The sequence below is a fragment of the Triturus cristatus genome, chromosome 6 (assembly GCF_964204655.1).
Source record: "Triturus cristatus chromosome 6, aTriCri1.1, whole genome shotgun sequence".
In the NCBI taxonomy this organism is placed as follows: Eukaryota; Metazoa; Chordata; class Amphibia; order Caudata; family Salamandridae; genus Triturus; species Triturus cristatus.
In genome coordinates this window covers 1858419912-1858444398 of record NC_140589.1, presented here as the reverse complement: position 1 = coordinate 1858444398, position 24487 = coordinate 1858419912, and the positions used below count along the sequence as shown (strand labels likewise).

The following is a 24487-nucleotide window of genomic DNA, read 5'->3' as shown; positions in this document are numbered from 1 at the left end:
CAGATGCAGGTAATTGCATACACACATAGCAATCTCTCACATCCATCGTGTTCACTTACTCATATAGCAGCTTGGCAAAAGCGTTAAGCGTGTAATCACCTTTAGACAAATCTACACGTAACTTACGACTAGTCTGATCTAGCATAGCTTTCTTATCTCCTACGATACCCTCTTTTGTGCTAGAAGTAAAAGGTGTGGTTGTGCCCTTCACTTCCACCCCTTCAACTTCTGCTTCATGTGAACATTTTACAGCAACAATAATAACTACCGCTATTTCTATTATCACTCCTACTATAAAGGTACCTATTACACACTTAGACCTATGATTCAAATTTCCAGACTCCATTTTCAATTGTCGGTTTGGCACAGCAAGAGGATTAGCACAAAGTCTCTTTCTCTGAGTCTAATTGCTGTTAACCAGTTCAAATGCAGTTCATTGAAGTTCTGGAATCCAAATCGCAGTTTGTTCTTCTTTTATTTACACAGTTCAAAAGACTTCCTCCGCCTTCTTTCTTCTTCTATGGAAAGATCCCTCCATTTCTTTTTCTTCCACTCGGGCCTAAGTTATCTTCTTTAAAGCAACTTATTTGCATTTCACAGTCCAATCAACAATCTCTTATAATCTCAGAACCAATTTCAACTATGACACATTGTAAAATCTCAAGACGAACAGCTGCAACTTCCTGAGCTGATGGCTGATATCCAAAAGTTGAAAAAGACAAATCTTGCAGAATCAAAACTCGCACTCTGCAGATAATTAGAGGTCCTGGTATGGTCAACACCCCCTCTATTTTCAGTCCAGGGACTATGAGCTCAACATCAATTTTCAGTTATGGTGTTCCGCTGACCACTCGTGAAGACCTCAGCCCACTGCTCCCGGCATCTGTAACCAGATAAGTCCACTCCGGGGCAGTGTATCTCTTACAAGGCACTCTTGCTCTTCTCAACCTTCTTGGACTCTTGTGTGCTTGTTCTGCGTCACTTAGCTCTGATTTAGACATCTTAGACATGGAGCAAGATCTCTTTCAGGAGCCAATCTCAGATTTAACCCCCTTTGTCTCCCAGGCAAGGATTCCTCTGCAAGCTCTGCTCTTCTTCTCTGCACCTGACCACTCTGTGCACCGGTTCATCCAGCTGAATCGGACTCTGTATAACTCGCAACGTTACCGTCTCCCTCAGAGTCAATACCTGGGCCTTGTGTAGCGTGACTCCCCTCAACTTGCTCTGGTGGGCAACCAGCTTCATCAGTAACCCTCACAGCTTGGCTTGTCCCCTCCTGTGGCATCACAACCACAGCTATATTTTCTTCTTGGAGAGGATCTGTTTCTTCCGAGGGTCCTGAAACTCCGCAGATGTGGGATCCATGTATCCAGTTTGGCAATCCCCCGCACTTAACAGATGTATTTGGCACCAAGATCACTTGATATGGACCTTTCCAGTGGGCGTCAAGGCAACTCTTCCTCACATGCTGGTGAACGAGCACCAAGTCACCCAGACACAAATCATGGCACAGGTCCTTTGAGGTCTGGGCAGTCGCTGCGTCAACCTGGTGAGACACAGAACAGACTATGTCAGCCAGTCATTTGTAATTATCAAGGATCAAATCATCTGTGATGTTTATCAAGGCTGTAGACAGCACTGCAGGCAAGCGCATTGCACTCCCCATCAAGATCTCTTGAGACGAGAGACCTGTTCTCCTGTCGGGGATACTATGAATACTCATCAACACCTAAGGCAATGCACCAGGCCATTTCAGATACATGCATGAACACACTTTTGCCATTCTCATTTTGGGAGTTCCATTGATTTGCTCCACAATTCCAGATGCTTCAGGCCTGTAGCTACAATGCATTCTCTGATCAACTTGTAAGGCAGCACAAAGCATCCTCATGAACTCACTATGGAAGTGTGTTCCTCTCTACGACTCCAATAAGGTTGGAAATCCAAAACATGGTATTAGCTCCCTAAGCAATACCTTTGCTACTGTGAGACTATCACACCTCCGTGTTGGATTCACTTCCACCCACCATGAGAAGACACACACCACAACCAAGATGTACCTCAATCCATTGCATCTAGGCATTTCAATGAAGTCAAGCTGAATCCTTTTAATGGGTCCCCCTGATCTTCCAATGTGACTCAATGCAACCACAGTGTTCTTCCCAGCATTCATTTGCTGACACGTAACACACCTGTGACACAGTGCTTCAGCAAATGCACGAAACCGCATATTAAACCAGGTCTGTCTTAACACTCGCACCATGGCATCTCTCTCAATGTGAACTGCTCCAGGAATCAGCCTTGCCATAGGGCTCAGTATCTGGCTCTGGCAATGCTGCTCGATCATCAGTTGAGACCCAAATACCATCATCTGTATTCTCACAACCTGCCTTAATCCAACCAACCTCTTCCTGTCCTGACACTTCTTCCTGCAGGTGCTTGAGCTTGTCCCAAGTGTCTGCTATGGCTATCATCATGCTGAACTCGGTTCGGTTCTCTCTGGGCCCTCTCCAATATATTCTCCCATAAAAATGGACCCTTGTTCAGCACAGAAACGCACAACTACATCCTTGTAACTCTTCCCCATCATGACAAAGTCTTCCACCTCTTAGGGGCGGCACATTTATTCACTGCAATTTCCCATTGCAAGGCTTCTATCAACTGCCTCACATACCCATTTCTGATCCGAGATCCTGATGACGTTAAGAATCCCCTCTGTGACCATAGCTGTCCGAAGTCATGAACCACACCTAAACCGTACTGGCTATCAGTGTAGATGGTGACCTGGATTTGATCAGCAACCAAGCAAGCACGTGTCGAAGCAATGATTTCAGCCACTTATGCGGAGTATACTCCCTTTAAACAAGCAGCTTCCACGACTCCAGAAATGGTACATACAGCAAACGCTGCTCTCAGATGACCCACATTGTACCTTAATCATGAACCATCTACAAAGAAGATTTCATCAGATTGGGGTAGATGTTCATCACCAATGTCAGGTCTCGGTTTGGTGCAAAGTTCAGTTACATCATGACAGTTATGGTCCTCACAATCTTCGTCATCAACATTTGGTAAAGGCATCAAAGTAGCAGGATTCAATACAGAACATCTTTTCTGAGTCACATTCTCTGAGGCAAGTATAACTTGCTCATAGCGTGTGAGTCTGTTATTTCTCAAATGCTGCATCTTGGATCTCGTCATCAGAATCTCAACTGAATGCGGAATATACCCCGTAAGAGGATGACCCATCACAATGCTTTCACACCTGTCAATGCTGACACCTGTTGCAGCAATGGACTTGAGACATCCGAGCAACGCTGAAGCTACTGGGTCTAAGGTCGCTGAGATGTAGGAAACTGGTCTACGGACACCTCCATGAGTCTGTGTTAGTACTGACAGTGTGCAACCCTCTCTCTCACAGCAAAATAGTGAGAAGGACTTACTGTAATCAGGCATTCCCAGACCTGGAGCGTGACAAAGGATTTCTCTCTGCTCCAAGTAGGCAACCAAACAGTTGTTATCCCATGGTACCGGATCACTTACATCCTTATGTGTCAATTTCTCCAAAGGTTTCACCCTCAATGAGAAGTTGGGAATCCACTGACGGCAATATCCAACCATTCCCAGAAACATCCAGACTTCCTTTCGTGTTGTAGGAGCAGTCATGTTCATGATCGCCTCAACATGGTCTTGTGACACCTTCCTCTTGTCTTTCTCATATAGATGACCCAAGTACTGAACCTCAGTCAAACAGTACTGTAGCCTGCTCGGGGACACCTTGTGTCTGTTCTCTGCAAGGTGATTCAACAAGGCAACAGTATCAATCCTGCAAGCATCTTCTGTTTCAGACACGATCAAGAGGTCATCAATATACTGCACGAGAACTGAATTCTGTGACAGTACGAGACTCTCAAGATTCTTCTTCATAATCTGATTGAAAATCGATGGACTCCCTGTATACACTTATGGGATGCGATCCTATGTTAACACACGATTTTCCAGCTGGAAAGCGAATAAGAATTGGCTTTCTTCGAGCAAGGGTATTGAGAAAAATTCTTGGCATAGGTCAATCACTGTGAAGCACTCAGATTCACATGGTATTTGGAATAGGATCACTGATGGATTCGGTACCACAGGACAATATGCATCTACAATCGTGTTGATCTTACGCAGGTTCTCCACAATTCCAAACTTCCCACTTGGCTTCTGCTGTCCCATTATAGGGGAATCACGTGGGCTATCCATTATCTACTTCAGAATTCCTAGCTCAATCAAGGACTAGATGACAGGCTTGATTCCTGCCACCATTTCTGGCGTCAGATTGTACTGAGGTGTTCTTGGAAATTTGGCATTTGGCTTGACCTGACTCAACCCCTTTGATCAATCCTATCTCTTCCTCTGTGAAATCTCATACCTCTAAAGAGACAGAATCTCTCAAATCAAGTGGTAGGTCCTCAACTGTCAACGTAGGGAACATCTCTATGCAGAGATTCTGGTTCGCCAGTTTGAATGCAATGTCATTATCATTAGTCTGTAACTCCACTCCTTTTGGCATGCAATAGATGGTGCAATTCAATTTACACAAAAGATCGCGACCCAACAAACAGACTAGGCTCGAATCACACACCACAAACTGGTGTCAGTCGTGAAAGGCTCCTATTCTCACAGGTATCTCATCTGTCAATGGTTTGGTCATTTTCTTATTAGCAACTCCTACGACTTGACTTGATTGTCCTGAGAGAGGTAGGTTTGGGACTACTGCGTATCTTACAGTAGAACGGATAGCACCAATATCAATCAAAAAGGTGATGGGGTGACCATCAACATCTGCCTCTACATACGGTCCTCTCTGGTCTACCTCCAAGACTGCTCTAAGGGTACAGTCTTACTCCCCCCTCAGGCGCCGTCATTGCGATGGGTCTGAAGCGAACTCATCAAAAGTCTTAATGAGTGGCATCTGTTGATACACTCTGCTTGCTTATTGGATTCTCGCTGGTTGGGGAACTTGCACTTGTGGTCCCAAACTCCCCCCTTGTACAGATCTGGGTCCTACTGCTGTATTTACCGTCTCAGGCGCCATGTACTATCACCTCTTCTTGGACCTGATTAACAGGATTTAACCTACACTCACGCTTCCAGTGCCCGATTTTGTGACAATAATGGCATGCAGTCGTCCTCTTCAGAGTACCAATATCCACTCCTGTCTTGGGGTCTACAGGTTTCCCCCTACCTTGACCTGACACGTTTTGGACCCCTCTTTGGCTGTTCCCCTGCCTTCGTTCCAGTGTTCCTCCGCTCGGCTGTGCCTACTCTGCCCTTTCTGCATTTCTCATCTGGACAAGCATAAGCTTATCCTTAAGCTTCTTTTGCTTTGAGTCTACTTCATCTCTATAGTACCTGACATACCGTAGAATCTCATCCACGGATTTCTTCTGCCAACAGGTCAGATGCTGCTGGATCATGAACCTAATCTCTGGTCTCAACCCTAGGACAAATTTGGAGACAAACTGCCCCTTGTCTTTGGAATCTGGTGTGTCTAATCCACTGTACTGTTTAAAGGCTTGTAAGAGCCTTTCGTAGTAAGCGTGAACCGATTCCTTGGGCTCTTGGGTAGTTCGATATATCTTAACCTAATCAATGTCTTGTGGCAAAATTTGATACTGTAGCCATGAGATTACCTGTTCAAACTTTTTCATAACCACAGGTGAAGGACCATGCATAACGAGATCTTGTTATCAATTATCAACGCTCCTAGCACATTCATATCGCATCCTCCTGAGCCTAACTCTCCTAAACAAAAGACGTTATTCTAACTAACAAAGACGGCTTTCTCCACCTGCAACGTATCGTGAGAACAGAACAAATTCAATATGCACATGAATTTCACCAGCAAGCCTTATTAGAGAGCCCCCAGGAAAAATGCATTTCAGGCGTACAGAATTTGGCCAGCATAAGAACACACATATGCCTTTTGAATACATACATAAGTGAACACAGCAAAATACATTAATTGTAAGCAATGTATGAAATCTCACACGTTAATCACTCCTACATGCAAACTTTAATATGGTGCACGTTTAAATCGATTACATTATATTGCATATGAGCAACTGCATCAAGCAAATACAAACAACTACTAATGAGGCAATTTATTCAAAACGCAAATGCTACATTGTTTCTTGACATGGCACGAAACAATGATAACATCACACTTTCACGTGTTATTACTAAACACTTTCTAATGGTCAAATGTTAACACAACAAAGGAGTATATGGGGTGTGGACTACCCATGATTATGATGCCTCCCAACAAATAACAGAGCACCATCATGCTCCATCAGTCTCATCAGACAAAGACTGAGGTTTAGGACAGACTGACAACTGTTGTCTCATTTGTACCTCTAAAGGAAGAGGGCACTGTGCTTATTGTGACTATGCCAGAGCTTTGTTTTTTTATTTAGCTCAATGTTTTGGTTGTTGGACCAGTGAGGGGTATTCAGGAGTAGGAGCTGCTGCCCCTCGCTAGCTCTTCATACCTGTGGCACTGCTCTTTCTCTTGCGGCACCTGTTCTAAAAAGTCAGGAAAATACTGGAAAGAACAGAAGGGAACCGGGGCTTTGAAAGCCTCCTGCAGCATATAGGATTTCATTACAAGTCTAAAGGAAGCACAAGAGGACAACTCTGGTTCTGGTTTGCCATTAGTGGTCAACTAATGGGTGACATAATTTCCTCTATCTCTGGCATTTTTCTGAATGATTGTCTGTGGTTAGGGAGGGTGTCAGAGTTTACTGTTTGTGGCAAATACATCTTGAAACAGCTTTAGTGCCACACCAGCAGTAATACTACTTTATATAAATTAAGAGGCAAAAGAAGGAATGCCATGAGTGAAACCAATATTAGAAATGTTGTTTTATAGTAGTTTTTCAGGAAGAAAGAAAATGGGAGTAGTGACACGCAGGCTTTGATTTACTTAATTTTACCTATGGATGGGGCTTCTACAGGTCTAAACTGTGGATTTCTGCTTGAAAAATGTAAATATTGATTTAGAGAATCAGGATTATTTGCAGAAATACATTTATTCTTGTGGGCAGACCTTCCTGTCTACTTGGACTTTTTCATAGTCCAGTGTAGTTAGGTTGTGGGGTGAGCTTGAGATTTCACAAAAATCACTGTGATGTACCCAAATAAAAAAACAAGGTACAACAAGCAGACGTCAGGAGGTCCAAAGTGTTTTAGAGGTGTAGAGAGTGTGGGCTATTAGGATTGTAAGTGGCAGGAGAACAACAATTTGAAAAGTTCACAACAAAAATTCATATCTATCCAAGCATTGAGGTATTTATGAGTTATACCAAAAGTTCTCGATAATATAGAAAATCTGCTACTGAAGTTTTGGAGACCATTTTAAGTTCAGCATTCATCCGCAACTTTCTTGGATGAATGGAAACGTGAAAAAATCAAGAGCCCTACAGGTGAACCGAATCATCTGAGCATTGTCTGACCGATCTCTCTGCTTCCCTACCTAACTATAGGGATTGAGAAGGCGTAGTTTGCGTAGTAGCGCTTCGCGTAGCTACGCGAAGCGCACTTCGCGAGATACGCTTAGCACTACGCGAACTGCGTAATGCGCTGTTCGCAATGATTGCCGAGTGCCGGATGCTTGTCCGCACTGTGCAATCATTGCAAACGGCATCTCGCACAGTGCAAGTGGTTGTTTTCTGCTGCTCGAGTAGATTTTTACTCTAGCGGCAGCTTTCTCAACGCGGACTGGTAGTTTCTCATCGCGAGCGGCCGCAAGCATAAGCGACCACTCTCAATGAGAAACCTGACCTCCCCGCATTGATAATCTCGCCAGGAGGTATATTTTCCGTGCTTGCGATCGGTAACTTGATGTTGCTGATCGCAAACGAGGAAAAAGTCTCGCAGGGATGTCATTTTGCTTGCTCGTGGTCGCCAACTTGACATTGAGGACCGCGAGCGAGCAAAAAATGCCAACTACGCTACGCTACACGCTTTTGCACTGTGCTACGTGCAATTCACGTAGCGCAAAGTAGCACAAACTACGCAAACTAAGCGAGCGTAGCGTAGTTGTCCGCCCAGGCCTAATCTACATGCAACTCACAACCCACCTTCATCTTCGTCATCTTCTAGACAATATTCAATAAGGATTCAGAAAGAACCACAGCACCAAGATATTACTAATTGCAGACACTGACGAGATTTGAGCCATCCTGGACCATGGAAAATTAGCATAGCTGATCCTGCTCAACCTCTCCACGGCCTTCAGCACTGTCTCCCACAATGCTCTCTTCTGAAGACAAATCCAGATTGGCATATAAGGATACGATCCCAAATAAATATGTTCCTTCCTAAAGGGAAGAACCCAGGGGTCAGGCAACCACCCTTCATATCAGAGACCAAGAAACAGATATGCAGAGTTCTACAGGGATCATCCCCAGCCCCACCTTTTTCAACATATACAGAAAACTGCTCGCCAACATCATCCAATCACAAGACATCACCATCATCTCCCAAGCCAGTAAAAACAATTAATCCTTTCTCTGACAGACAAGACAATAACTACCAGAAACAACTTTACCAACTGCATGACCATAGTTGCATACTGTATGTGAAGCAACTGCCTGAAGCTCAACTCCGACAAGACGGACGTACTGGTTGTTGGCAAGAAGACCTACCCAGGGAATCTCCACCTTTAGGCCGTTGGAGCTCGGACCAACACCGATACCCACAGACCACGCAAAAATTCAAGGGAACATCCTAGATGACAAACTTAACATGGTGACACAAGTCAATGCAGTATGTGCCTTCTGCTTCCACATCCTATGCATGCTATGTAAGATCTTCAAATGGTTGTCTCAGAACACCAGATGCACCCTCAAGCAAACATTCATCACCATCAGCCTGGGCTACGGTACCACTCTTAATGCCAGGATCTCTAAACAACTCCTACACGGACTCCAGACCATCCAGAACACTTCTGCAAGACTCATACATCGACCTCCTGTGCCGCAACCACATCACACTGCACCTCAGGAAGCTCCTCTGGCTCCCCATTCACAAGTGCAGCCAATTCAAACTTCTCTCTCACATATACAAAACCCTACACTACACAGTACCAGGAAACATGAACAGCTGCATACACTTTCACCAGCCCACCAGACATGCACACTCCCCGCAAAAGCAAAAGCAAAAAAGGAGGTTGTTCATTCTCCTACATTACATCCAAGACATTTAAACAACTTCCCTCAAAACATCAGAGCCACCTCCTCAGTTCTATAGTTGCCCTAGTGCCTGGATACCCTCTTTGGTGATTAAAATCAACATAACATATAGTAACAGACCAAGGAACCTCAATGTAACAGGGTACCATATCCCAGTCAACAAATGCAAGGTTGAGATAGGAACAGTCATGAACACCAGGCTGGTCCCTACCACTTTCAGCTGCTCACAAACATTTTAGGAAGTGGGGGGTGAATTAGTTACCCAATTTTTAACACAGCCTGGTGTGTTGGACCTATTGTAGAGGTGGCCATCATCTCAGAGTTCAGCCTTTTGTCCATGAGCAGAGGTTACAGCAAATGAGATGGTTTCCATCAACAATAGCCCCCATGGAACCATAGTGATCAAAACCATTACTTTCCCTGGTGTTGAAAAAATGGAGAATCTCAAGGATTCGACTGCTTATTCTGTATGCATATGCTGTACTCAGGCAAGGAGATTTTCAAGAGGAAGTCATCCTTGGGAATACAGTAATTCTTTGCGACTTGGTCACTGTACCTCGCATGCACAGCAGAGCATGCGGGATCCCAGAAATTCCTCATGACACAGGGGTCTCTCTGCAGGGCCACCACGCAGAATAGAGACATAATCATGGTGGTGGTTATAACGCCACGCTGCTTCTCACTACCTCCCTGCCAGTCTCTCACTCTGACCAGTCACCCTTGTAACTAATGGTGATTGTTCTGCTGATCCTTGGACCGCTGAGGGGCTAACCGATTTTAGCTAGAGTGTATTATGTTATTTTATGGACACTAGCTAGATTTGCAAGATACCAATGGAAAGTGTGTTGCTTGGCCACCTAAGCATGGTTGTTATACAGTGTGCTTGCTTCTAAATTGTTTGAGGGCAGGTGAGTATCTTATAGGCTTTTTGTCCAGCACTATAGTTTACGGGCTGCTTGATTATTTCTGTTACCAGTGACAGCCCTAATTATGACTTGCAGAGATGTGAGATAGTGTGCACATCATTTATGTTTGAGGGGAGTCAATCTTGCTCAGATTGATCTCCCCAAAGTGGCTGCATCAGTGGTCTCTAAGTCTCTTCTTTATGCTTTCTCTTGACATTTAGGCAATCAAGGTGCAACGTTCAGAAGATTAAGTTAAACAAAGCAATCTAGGAAAATGTGACACATGATCTACCTGGAAAATAGTTTGACTCATTTTGGATAGTAAGGAACATGGATCATCAAATTATGTTGGACTTGCAGTAGTTTTGTCAACCTAGAATAGTGGATGGGAATGCAGGTTAAAACTGTGGAGTGTCCCCTCCACTTGTCTGGCATTCACAGAACCAAGAATATGTTTTAAAGTGTTTCCTGGCTTGGTCCCGAGGCTGAAGAGGAATACCCTGAGCCAGTGCCCCCACCCACTTCGCTGTCTCTCTGCCTCCCTCTACTCTATCCAGTCAGGAACACTTTATTATATGATGTGCAGCTCTTTACCCTGCCATGGCCTGACCGAGACAAAGTGGGGTATTGCAAAATCCCTCAGTCAAGCTCAAAAACTGTGTTTGTGAGTGTTTGCATGCATGTGTGTGTGTGCGTATGTGTGTGTGGAGGGAAGGGGTGTGTGTGTGTCTGAGTGTATCTAGAGGGATTGTGGGTGACACACAAATAAACACAAATATTGCCACCCCCGGTTTGCATTACTGGAAAAGGAATGGGGTAGGTAATAGATATCTCAGCTGACCAATGGTTTGTCACTAGTGATGTCGCTGATATGTCACTTTTGTAAACTACTTTAATCTATGTGATGTTATGAGAAGTGTGTTAGCAGTAGGTATGGTTGGGGACTCATCATAAATGGAAATTACAGTGGAATTTAGATTACAGATCATTACCATAATGTTCCTTTAAATGAGGATTTCATGGAACATTGTTTTCCATTTTAATATTAGTTGGTTGAAGATCATAACGGATGATTATACTTTACCTTTTGAGATTTGTTTTGAGTACAAAACAATGTATTTATAATGTAATCATATCTATATGCCTTTTATCATTTGCCTTTTCAGTAAAAGTAGGAACATGTGCCAACTTTGATCGAGCCATATGCATGTATGTCAAACCTCTTCCTGACACCTGCCAGAGTGACACTCAGTGTCCGGGGACCGAGAGGTGTTGTTGCCACAACTGTAGGAGGGTCTGTACAGCAACAGGTAAGGGGACCTACAGTCATCTCTGCCCAGCCTGCAAGGATCTTTGCCCTCTTTCACTAATCTAAGATTTCAGTCAAGAGAAATCTCAAAAAGAATGTTTAGGGCATGCTTTGTTTGTAGGCCCAGGCATCTTTAAGTTTGAGAATATTGAGAACATCAGGAAAGCAGTATTTCTAATCTGTCTATATGCAGCTTTCTTTGAGTATGTGTATGTGCCTATGTCCTTGGATAACTCAATAAAATTTGTTTAAAAAAAAATCAGGAAAGCAGTATTTCCGTAATTTACTTAAAGTATAGGAACAAGAAATAGAACAAGGGTAAATGATCATGAAATACAATACATGGAAGTAAAAATAGGTAAAATATATATGAGTACACATAAATATGCATTCTACGCTATATGAAACTATAAAAGGAGTTTGGGGCAAGCAAGGGGAAGGCAGAGATACATAGCTATACTGTACAAGTTTTAATAAATGATGAAAAAAAAAACTTTAAATATTGTTATGAGTAGAGAAAAAGTAAAGCTATCCATATGTGTAATAATGACATCATATAAATTGTCTATTAATATACCCAAAGGCAGTTGGGTAAATTCAATGTGGTTTCTTCAATTAATTAGACTCAGTAATAATTTTATTAACAGGTGAGGAGGATAACAATGTAGTTAGTGGAAGCAATAAAACATCCTCTTTTATGGATATAGGAGAAACATAGTTGGTATTTAGTCTATGATGAAAACAAATGGAATTCCACCAGGACCTGAAAGTAACGTTGTGCGCTTGCTTCCAATTGGACGTTATTAAATGAAAAGCAACAGCCAACAACAAATCTATCAGCTTATAGCTAGAAGCTACTGAGGATCCAATCTGCCCGGAAAAACATTAGATAATGAGAAATGTATAGAAATTTTAAATATCTTGTGGATTTGGTTCCAAACCAATTTCCAAAGCTAGAGAATAGAAGGACATTTAAATAACATGTTTTAAATCAGCAGTTGAGCTCGAGCAGCATCAGCAAGATGAAATAGCAGCTGGAGAAAAGGATTTTAGAGTCATGGGGATAAATAACATGCAATAGTAAACACAATAAGGGTTTTCATAGTGTTTGCAGCTCATGAAGTTTTATGAAGCTTAAGCCACACCTTTCCCCATACAGCAGTAGACCAACATTGCATACATTTTTTTTTCCAGGCCAACTCAGACTTTGATTTGATTCTATCTGAGACAACATGCAATGACATAAGTAGTAGAAGCTGAGGGGTTAGCACTTAATAATGGGAAAAAGTGTAATAGCTATGGAAGGAGAAGTAGATGTAGGCGGTAATGTGGAAATATACTGATGGAGAGATGCACTCAGAAGATCATATTGTGGTCGGGATGTAGATGGGAGAGAAAGTTTAGCTTGGAGATCAGAAAAGGATGAATGATGATCATCAGGCATCTTTAATTCTTTATCCGTTATGTTCATAACTAATGACAAGAAATTTTGGTTAACATGCTCTGACAAATAAAAAATAACATTTCATAGCATGAAAGGAGGAGTATAACTAAGGTATCATAAATACAGCCTACAAGAACAGAGAGCATTGACGGTGTGCTGTGAAATTGTTAATATGGTTGAATAACTCTAGGAATATCAAGGATGGTCTGGACGCTATCAGAACATCACAATCTGATACTTATGAGCTATGCAAAACCAGAGTCAACATTAATTCCATATACATCAAGATGTAGAGTTGGCCATCACTTTTCTTAAAAAGGCTACAAAGTAGATGGGAGTCATTGGTCAAGCGTCCTTTGGTAGTAATCAGTCATGTCTCATCTCTGTCAAATGTTTTCAGTACATTTCACAAATGGCTAATTGTAAAATAACTTTTCTCCTGGGCAGCACAAACAGCCAAATGTCAACCCTAAGCACGCTGCCTGGTATTTAGTCGAAAATAAACCTTACACCTGCACTTGAAAGATTAGTCTACATACAGTAGGCTGATGTTTATCCCTGTAATACCTCAGTGTAAATTAGCATGTTGCATCTTTGAGTTCCAATAACAAATGTTAAACCACATAGAATGCTGAATATATAACATCGAGAGTCATATGACGTCACTTTACATAAAGCTATGACAATCAGTTAGACTGTGCCAGTACTTCTGCTACCAATACTAGTTTGAAGAAATGGAAAAAATACCCATACATATCCCTCAGGTGGGGCCATTGCATTCATGCCTCAGGAGGTAGACGATAGCTTGAGAAATCATAAGTAAATGTAGGCTGCAAAAAGATGTACTAAGAAACGTCAACTGCCAAGCTCATTTTTTCACAACAACATTTTATTGTCAACAGCCAAGATATGCCTGTCAAGGCCAAATACTATAACAGCAAAATATACATAGGAATCATGATGACGTCAACAGTTTGTAGCCAAATGTACACAAAAGAATCATATGCATAACAACATATTACATTAACAATCGACTAAAGTGTCAAATGTTCATTATGTCATATGTCAATCTATTGTGCGATCTGGGATAGGTTCTAAGTAAATCCCCCAGAAGTCTGCCCATCGCTTCCATATCTTGGGATACTTCTAGGGACATCCCCGCACAGCAAATATAGGTATCTCCAGCCCCATACAGAAATCCCGACCCTTCTTCCAAGCCCCGAGGGAGGGCGGGGAAATGTCTTTCCAGGCCCTCGCAATGTCTTGCTTCGTGAGTGTAAGGCCCAGTAACAGTAAGTGGCGTTTATAAATATTACCCCCAATACATACATGCAATGACCCCACACCAGAACCCTGAGAGGGATGTGCATAGCCACACAGTATGAATGAAGGTACCCTCAGCCACCTGGCATCATAAGCAGAATGGAAAGGCGATAAACCCCACCCGCCAGAGTTGATATCTAGTGTAATATACCCTGTGAAGGTATTTAAACTGTATATTTCGTAATCGAGTCACTATGGCAGCACCCCGTGGGGATGCCAGTGCCTAGGTCCAGTCCTAATCGTCCAAGGGGTCCAAGTCCGCCTGCCAGGCCTACCGTGTTTCAGACAGCGTTGTGTGGCTATTCGTCACAAGTGTGTGATAGATTTTGGAATTCTTGTGTTCCCTCAGTTCTCCCATGAATCCTTTTGCCTCAAGAGGACTGAATTCAGGTATGGTCTCTTGGAGAGTGAGATATGGAGAGAAGGCATGGCGAAATTGAAGATATTTGTAAAACTGTGATTGAGGCGCTGCATATTCTTGCTATAATTCCTGAAAGGACTTCAGGGTCTGGCCATGAAGGATGTCCCCTACGGTGGAGATTCCTATAGCCTCCCGTCCCGAGAAGCCAGGTAACCCAGCGAGCTGTGGTAAGAGGCCATTGTGCCAGAGGGGAGCCTCTTTTTTTATCCTGCCCCACCATCCCAGCTGTCAGAGTGTGCATTTCACTCGTTGAAAGACTGTGGCGGTCGCCGGTGGCAAAGCCTTCCTGGTCGAGCCCGCATAGAGGATTGTGTGGAGGGGTGTGGTGCCCATCAGCCATCGCTCGACTGCATTTGCAGGGTCTGACCTATCTCCATGCCACCAATCATTTAATATGAGTAGGTGCAAGGCCAAACGTCCGGTGTTGCCAATTTACCGCAATAGGTTGATTGAAAGCATGTCCTCAATGCTACCTGAGCAGAGCCGCCCCCCCCCACAAAAATGCAGGAGAGTTGAGTTAAGTTGCATGAACCAACTAAGTTGTATCAGATATGGGTGGTTTTGATGTTGATATAATAAACAGGGCAGGGAGACCATCTTGAAAATAGCGGACCTACCGAATAGAGAGAGTGGCAAATGTGACCAGGAGCGAGTCTATTCCTTAATTTGCACCCACAGTGGGGCTAGGTTCCTGTCCCAGGACAGAGGCTGCGAGGCAGCCAGAAAGACCCCCAGATATTTAAGGCCATCCCCCACCACCGTCACCTCCTCTGACCAAGGGCCCAGAGGGCCTGCTTTGCGCATGGGCCTCAGGTAGGTCTTACAGGGATTCATATATAGCCAGTGTGTCGCCAAAGATCTGCATGATCCTGAGGAGTCTGGGCCTCGATCGGTCAGGTAGCGTAAGGAAGAATAATACATCGTCTACATATAAATCTCTGCTGTCAGACGTCGCCCCAGGCCACTCAAATTCACGGCTCTGTGCATCTATCCACACCCAAGCAGCAAGAGGCTCCATAGCAAGCGCGGAGAGATATGGAGAGAGGGGGCAGCATTGACGGGTGCCACACCCGATAGGGAAGGTCTGTGAGACGATGTTCGCCAAATGGATGGAGGCAATGATACCCGTATAGAAGTTGGATGTATTTCAGAAGACGAGGACCGAAATTAAGATGACCGAGGAGTGAAAAAAGTATGTTAAGCTCAGGGAGTCAAAGGCCCTATCTTTGTGTGCGAGCAGTAGAGCAGCTGGTTTGCCCGGGCGGTCTTCCGAGGCAATGGCATTGTGTGCACGTTAGATATTATGTCACATGGTGCGGCCCAGCATCAACCCCGCCTGGTCCGAGTGGACCAGATTTGAGATGTGTGGAACTATGCGATTAGCTATGATCTTGGCAAGTAGCTTAGCCTCCACGTTGAAGAGTGATATCAGGAGATATGAATAGTGAAATTCAGGAGGCCGGCCCGGCTTTAGGAATACCACTATCTCAGTGTGCCGCCAATCCACTGGAAGAGAATGGTCATCTAGAGCATGGCAAGATAGGGAGCGGTGTGTATAGATTGATACTTCTTATGGAATTTGCATGGAAAGCCACTTGGACCGGGTGCCTTGCCCGGACGCATCTCCGACAGCGCCTCCTGAATCTCCTCAATAGTGATTGGGGCATCTAGGTTGTCTCGTGCAGTGTATGTAAGGCCGCATGGAGGCAAGTCATCAAAAAACTTCTGAACTAACCGCGGCGATATGGTTTCCCAGGGGGCATATAGTGCTGCATAATAGTACGCAAAGCTAGCTGCTATTTGTAGGGGTCCGGAAGAACCCTCCCATCCGGATCGCGCCGGCTCAGGATGGAGATGGGGTCCAGAGCTCTTTGACACAGACGGTCTAGTAAATAGCTCGATTTGACACCCTACAGGTATATTCTGATACGGGTAGCCAGCCAAGCAACCCGAGCCTCATCTAACAGCACACTGGAGTACACCAGTTGATTATGGAGTAGTTGTCTACACAAGTCGCGCCCATTGTCCTCCCTAACCGCGCAGTCTGCGGCCAGTAGCTGGGCCTCCAGCTGCATCAATTTTGCCCGATGCAGCTTGCACTGCGCCATGCAGTATGCAATATCCACCCCCGAAGAGTAGGCTTTATTGCCTCTCACACAACAGCAGGCGATCCAACCGACCCAGTATTTTGCGAGAAATATTCTGTGAGGGCGTTGTGCATATGTGACCTATATTTATCATCTTGTAAGAGCCATGATGATAGGCACAAGCGGAAGGTGGGCGTTTAGTGTCCAGTCACAGTCTAATTGCAGTGGGGAGTGATCCGACAGGCCCTGGGGAAGTATTTCAGACACCACAAGTCTACGTATGGGCGCAGCTGACAAGAAGATATAGTCTATGTGGGAGAAGGACCCATGAATGCAAGAGAAATAAGTGTAACCCCGTTAAGTGGGATGGAGTCGTCTCCACGTGTCCACCCAATCCAATCCCTGCACCATGGGCCCCAGTTTTGACTCACGGGACTCAACTTTATTTCCAGCACAGCACCACCTATCAATAGAAGGGCATATTGTGTCATTCCAATCACCCCCGACTAGGGTCAGCACCGGGGGAATCTCTACCTATAGCCTCATCAAACATTCTGTCAGGTTCCATGTGAGGAGAGGAGGGGCGTATATACATCCCGGGATGAGTGACTGGCCATACATCGAGCCCGTAGCAAAGACATATCTACCCTGAGGATCAGTTCATGTTTTCTCATGTACAAAGGGGATTCTGCGGTGGATCAGTATCACCACCCCTCGTGAACCTCTAGTGAATCCGGAGTGGAAGGCCTGTATAAAACCAAATCACATTAGGCATGGTAGCCTATTCCCAAGCAGGTGTGTATCTTGCAGTAATAGGATATATGCTCCATAACGTTTGACTTGGCATAGGATAGCCCCTCTTTTAACCTTATCCAATAGACCTCAGACATGCCAGTTGCGCACCCGGAGGTGTCTTTCTTCTAACCTAGGCATGCTTAGTTATGGGGCGGGCATCAATGTGTGCATTCAGGGGACCGCATTCGGTGATCACAGGCTTTAGCATAGCTGCAGGATTGGCATGTGTAAGACACTGAGAAACAAATAACATTAACTCTACCCAACATCCCCCCCTCCCTCCCACCCCAATACCTCATACACATAGAAGCATCTGTTGCGGCATGATGGCACCCTGAGCCCCAACGGGGCCTGGGGCATCCCCCAGCCAATGGATCCCTATGTGGCTTCCCCTAGACACAGCAATATCTCATGGTCCGAGGGAAAGCATTAAAAGGTGCAGCCCACATCCTTGTGCCGTCAGCAATGGAGTCTTGATCACTCATTAGGATGAGTGGCACAGTGAAGTGTCTTTCATGCAGTAAGTCTTGTGGATCTGACGTGTGATTTGTTGCGAGATTTGGAGCGTTTCTTGGATAGTGACCGTCGGCGTTGCTCTCCATGGACCCGGGGCGACCCATGCCCCGGCCCCCTAAATAAAGAATCAAAATCTATTCTGGGCGGTGTGTGCCGCCTGAGCTTGACATTTTTATCTGTCCACATGAACACCTCTTCAGGGGAATCAAGGAAGTGTGTCTGCTCTTTGTAGGAGACTCGGAGCCTGGCCGGAAACAGCAAGGAGTATTGGATCTTTAGAGGACACAATGTGGCTTTTGCCTCAGTGAAGGACTGCCGGCGCTGCTAGACCAGCCTTGTATAGTCCGAGAATATCATGATCTTTTGCAAGGAGAAAAGGAGGGAATCCTTAAGTCTTGCCTGTTGCCGGATGACGTCCCTGTCTCTGAAGTTTAAAAATCGTGCAATCAGGGGTCTAGGACAAGCTCCCGGTGGTGGCTTCTGTAGCCCAATCTTGGCCTCCAGCATGTCCCTGAATTGTGTTATGGCAGCGTTGTCTGGCATAGATGGCAGTGGGCTGCTCATACTTGGGCCCGGCGCAGCTGCCCCAGCATATTTATCTATGGTACTTTGCCGAGCTGTCGCACCGGGCTTCTTATCTTTAGTCATGGTGCCGGAGTAAGGCTTTTGTGGTAGGCGCCCCCAAATGTGGGATCAATGGGTAAGTATGGACCTTGTCAGGATAATAGAAAAAAGGGGGAGAACTCCCAAGACCCAGGTGCGCCGATCCCCTGCAATGTAGGGGGATCACAGAGGCAGGGACCACAGCTCCAGACAAGGTGCCCTCGTTCATTTAGTCTCTTCCCTCAGCCTCGGATAAAGGCATAGTGCGCACATGTTCTGCAGGCAGACAGGGGACCATGACGCCACCCTGACGTGGCCATTTGGTCACTAAGTCAGTAAAGCACACACACATGTTGCAGGGCCCTTCTTAGATGCGGGATCTCAACAGTCTATTGCAGCCCCAAGGCCATAGGCCCGGTAGTGTAGGTCCAGGAGTATGGTGTATTATCCCCGGCTCACCTCAAACAGGCCTCCCAGAATTTGGAGCGTCAGCGGACCTTGCTCATGGGCCTATAGTCACTCATGGCCATCCTGCGTTCTCCTGGCGTACCCCAGTGTGCCGATGATGTTAAGTGCCCCTCAGGGCAGTGGAGCCATCAGCCCCAGTGCTGCATCAGGCTGCGCGGAGTAAGTGCAGTCACACCGCTGCCTGAAATGGCTGCCGAGTCCCAATAGGCCAATCGTGGTGGGGGCCATCTCGCAGCCGCCCGCCCCGCACCTCTAGAGGTGATGATATGGTGTCACAACTCTCGTGGCCCTCCAGGGATACGTCGCCACTCCTCAGATGCGCTGCTCACACTGGGCAAGGATCGTCAGGCCTCAGCTGCTTGTAAGTATTAGGCCACAACCATAAGCACAAGGCCACCAGCAGTCTGAAAGCCGAGTGCGCCTCCGATGGCAGAGTTACCCACCTCCGCAAGATATCAGGCATTTGGGTCGGGCAGTGGCACACCACGCCTCACTGCAGCTGCTGAGTCCCGTTGGGCTCACCAGGTAGTGCAGCCTAACAGGTCGGATGGGGGAACATGGTGGCCCGACATGACCACCGCATCTCATGTGGTGCCCTCAGTCGCAAGGGGGGGAGATGGAATACCGCAGCTCGACTAAGCCGCCCGGTCTAGTCGGGCTTACTGGTCCAGATGTTACTCCCCTTCTGACAATACCCGGCACTGGTGGGCAGCAGCGTCCGGGTGTCTCCGGGCAGGGCAGATGGGTCCAATACGGCACACTGGTAGAATTGACCAAGAATTTGGGTCCGCATGAGGGCTGAAAAACGGAAGGATTATTGTGGGGCCGCAGGAGCTCATTTTGACCTTGCATAAAAATCTACCTACAAATATACTCCCCCGCTCCTGCTCCCTCCAATAATTACTTACTTCTAAAATCCTAGGATAAGACTTGGAATGCTGAACAAGCATGGTCATACACTAGATAGTGATTTGGGCTGATTTTTGGAATTTAAACTGGTTGACATTTGTTTAGTTAAGTATTAAAGCACAAGATTTGGCAGTTCACGTTTTCAGATGATGTGTTTGCAGTCTGTTTTTGTTATTAGATGATGCATTTGCAGTTTGTGTGTGTCAGGCCATGTTTCCAGATGACATGCTTTCATTCTGTATTTCAAGTCTGTGTTTTCATATGATATGTTTGAGTAGATTGTATTTCCAGGTTGTGGTTTCAGATTATGTGTTTTCAGTTTGGATTGTCAGTCCATATTTTCAAATGATGCATTTGTAGTCTTCATTTTCAGTCCAAATGTTCTGGTGATGGCTTTGCAGTCTCTATTTTCAGATTATGTGTTTTTATCTGTTTTTCCGGCTGTATTGTAGATGTGTTTGCAGTCTGCTTTTTTGGTCACGATTTTCAGATGATGTGCTTGCAGTCTATTTTTTTAGTCTGTATTTTCAGATGATGCATTTGCTGTGTGTATTTTTGGTTATTGTGTATGCAGTCTTTTTTCCGTTTCTATTTTGAGTTTATGCGTTTGCAGTCTCTATTTCAGATAATGTGTTTTTGTCAGTTTTTTTCACTATGTGTTTCAGATGATGTTTTTGAGTCTTTATTTTCAGATGATGTGTTTGCAGTCTATTTTATGGTTTCTATTTTCAGATGATATGCCTGCAGTCTGTTTTTTTAGTTTGTATTTTCAGATGATGTGTTTGCATTCTGTATTTTGAGATGCTGTGTTTCAGGTCTGGTTTTTTCAGTCTCTATTTTCAGATGATGTGTTTGCAGTCTGTATGTTTAGATGAAGTTATAGCAGTCTGTATTTTCAGATGATGAATTTGCTGTCTTTTTTCTCCGATGCCATTTTTGAAGCCTGTATTTTCAAAGGATGTGTTTGAAGTCTGTTTTTTCATCCTCTATATATAGATGATGTTCTTGCAATCATATCTTCATATGACAGGTTTACTTTATGTATTTTACATTAATATGTTTACAGTCTGTTTCCTCAGTCTGTATTTTCAGATGATGTGTCTGCAGTCTTTTTTTGATCTTTATTGTTCGATGATGTGTTTGCAGTCTCTGTTTTCAAATTACGTGTTTTCCTTCTGGTTTTTTAGTCTGTATTTTCAGATGATGTGTTTGCAGTCTGTATTTTCAGTTGACCCGTTTGAAGACTCTGTTTTCAGATGATGCGTTTGCAATCTGTTTTTTCAGACTCTATTTTCATATGATGAGTTTGCACTTTTTATTTTCAGAAGATGTATTTGCAGTCTCTATTTTCAATCCTTGTATGTGGTTCATGGATTTTCAGTCTGTATTTTAGTCTGTATTTTCAGATAATGTTTTTGCATTCTGTATTTTCTGATGATGGGTGTCAGTATTTTTTAAAGATATCTTTTCACTTGAGACAAAGTCAAATGACAAAAAGCCTGTGTTAAAGAAGGAGAGGTCAAAGGTTTCCTAGCATGCTACTGTCTGCTTGGAATCAGGGCATTATGTCTTTGCCTTGTGGGAAGGCCACCACAGAGCATCTCACTGAGTTTGTGGAGTCTTTATGTTCCTGTTTGTTATTAGCAATCTTTCTTCTTTAAATGTCAATGCACTCTCACTCATCACTTTGCTTAAACTTCACCTTGGTATCCAAATAAATATCTGGAAACTTACTTATATATAACCTTCACAGAGTATCAATATGTATTTGTTATGGGTCATAGTTTTAAAGAAGAAAAAAACTTTAGGGCAAAGGCCCATAAGTATTCATGAGTATGGTAAATAATACTAAATGAGTAACTCTTAAAGTACTCTTACATGCCCTTGTGAATCATCCCTAAATCGTCCAACTCCTTTGGTTACGCCAGTGGCAAGTCGGAGTCCATAGAAAGGAACAACATGAGTACTTCTTTACACACTCAGATTGTGTTTGTGCCGAGGTCCTGATGATGCAAATCTTGTCAATTCTTTACATGCTCTTATTTTAACAAAGGTTCCAATTATGGGCCTGCTCTAGAGTTTGGTGGATAGGTTGCTCCATCACAAACATGGCATGGCCGTATTATAAGGCACTTGTAATACAAGTGTTACGTTCATGACAAAGTAACCAGCCAGCCTAAGAATAAATCCTGCCTTATGCCTGCTACACTCCATACATTATAAGATGGTCCAATCACATGCTGCACAAAGGAACCCCCAAAGGTTAAAAAGCATGTGTAAAGCAGTTATATCCAGCTCATATGGTAATCACATTGAGTCTACCTGCCTGAGCTTTAGGGGTCCACATACAGGTATGGATTGTGCAGGTCTTGGAAGAAATTCACTTATGGGATCCACTTTAGACATATCTCGTATGGTGTTCTTTGGTTTCCGGAGTAAAAATGACTTCGCTAAAATCACTAATAATGAACTGTTACTCTGTGGTCGTGTCATGTCCGATTTGTATTTTGTGAGTCCCATCTTGCAAAAGTATACAATGCACAAGTATTTAAAGATAAGAACAATGGAATGCAATGGTTCAATGTACAATTCCTAGTCTTTACGAAGTTCTGCAGGGCCTCAGCGGCTTCCTAGACCTCCTCAGATGTTGCAAGCTGGCAATTGGCTAGTGTATGAATCCACTAACCCAGCAGTGACACTCACTCATCTCAATGTATACACTGTATACTGCATGGTTGACCTCATCAGTCACCGACATAATCCTACCTGCACATTTACTGACTTATTCTGAAAATATACGAATCTTTATCTACCATGTCACGCAGACACCAAGATGCATTAATGGCTTTTTTGATAAATTAGGTTTTGGTTCAAATTTCTCTATTTGTGATGTTGTTTAGACCAGTGCTGGGTGTGGATTTTTTCAAGTCTTGAGCAAAATGGTGTTTCCCCTAGCAAAAGGGACATTTTTGAGGAGTCTGTTGTGAGCTGAAAGTCTCTTGTGCTGTAGATGCTGCCCCCTACAGTCAATATAATGACTCGCCAGCCATGGATGTTGCTTAGAATTTTAGGCGTGTGCATTTGTTGTGTTCTCACCCTCAAGTAACTGGTGCACAGTGCTGGACAGTCCGGATTAGTTTAGTTTGAGCTCGATAAAAAACGAACAAGTCAATTTAAACCAAACTATTAAATGCAGAATTCTGATACGTTCTCTACCCCTTAGAGTCACAGGGTTTGACTTTCCAACCCCATGGCACTAAGGACTTAGTCTATGTGCCAAACCGCCAAAGAAATCCAGTGGGGCTGCAATCTGTACACAACCCACTAAGTAAATTTGGGCAGGAAGTGTTTCCTGGTAAGGATCAGGCCAACAAGATACACTCATGGACAAATATTGAAGTCCCAACCCCCTTTTGTCAACGAGCAACACACTCAAACAGCACTAAAAACAGAATATGTAGTTTAAAAACTTTATTTTGAAATCATCTCCGACTGCAAACAAGATGAATGTTTATCACACAAAATATGGACAGTAAGGCAAGGAAGCAGGTAACGGATAACGGGAATAACAGACACAATTTGAAGATGTGCATTGAATTGTGAAGGCCTCACACCCACATACTGCTACCTCTAGGTGCTATGAATGGTCTAGCTGAATCAGGAATGTATAAGCCGCCTCCGAGTTTCATAGATGCTGCACACCACATGCCTGTTTCCAAAAGAGCAGGTCACGTTAGTGTTGTTCTGAAATAGCAAAGTAGCTATGTTCTATGGCCTTTGTGTTGCGAATACCAACAGCGTCCTCTGAAGCCACTTTACTTGTTGATGCTTTCGACTAAAGTGGGTGCTGCGTCTGGCATGAGCATGCCTGTGATAGCTCCACCGCAGAGTCCCTATTTTCCTATAATCTGGTATCTGGGTTTTTATAGGATCTTTTCTGTGCTATTATTTTACTTTATAGAATGAAAACCAGGATAAAACATGCTGACGTCGATGTTTTGAGTAACCTAGCAAGAGGACAAACAATCGTAAATGTCAGTTCTCCAGCTCGATCATCACATTTATCTGATGTATCTCATTTATACTAAACCATCCCTGAGAGCCGGTGCACGCGACGCGAGCGTTTCTGCGCATGTCTAACTATTCATGCATTCTATGAAGGCAGTACAAGAGTTTGGACGCATTGTGATCACGGCAGTTCAGAACGCTGGCGCGAGCATAGCCATTCAGAATATTCTTTCTAACTTGACATGAGATAGAAGCATGTTCTTTCATGAAAGTAATTCTAATGTTATTTTTGTCCTAGTTAAACCTGGCACATGCCCGCGTGCTCTGGCTAGGTGCAAGCTCCCGCTGCCTGACCCGCGGTGCCAATCTGATGCAGAGTGCCCAGGCCGACAGAAGTGCTGCTCCCTCTGTGGATATAAGTGCACGGACCCCGAGAAAGGTACTCATTGTGTGGCATTTT

General features: G+C 44.3%; 1 protein-coding gene across 21 annotated transcripts in view; it reads left to right on the top strand.

Moving 5' to 3' along the window:
- Positions 1 to 24487, top strand: part of LOC146822208 (uncharacterized) — a 260616-nt gene that overhangs the window by 28848 nt on the left and 207281 nt on the right. For 18 of the 21 annotated variants that reach the window (XM_085613357.1, XM_085613359.1, XM_085613353.1 and 15 more), the window contains exons 3-4: positions 11311 to 11454; positions 24326 to 24466. In XM_085613357.1, coding sequence (XP_085469483.1) covers positions 11311 to 11454; positions 24326 to 24466 — 285 coding nt within the window. The remainder of the gene's footprint in view (positions 1 to 11310; positions 11455 to 24325; positions 24467 to 24487) is intronic. The other 3 variants (XM_085613358.1, XM_085613354.1, XM_085613342.1) reach the window with 1 other exon arrangement.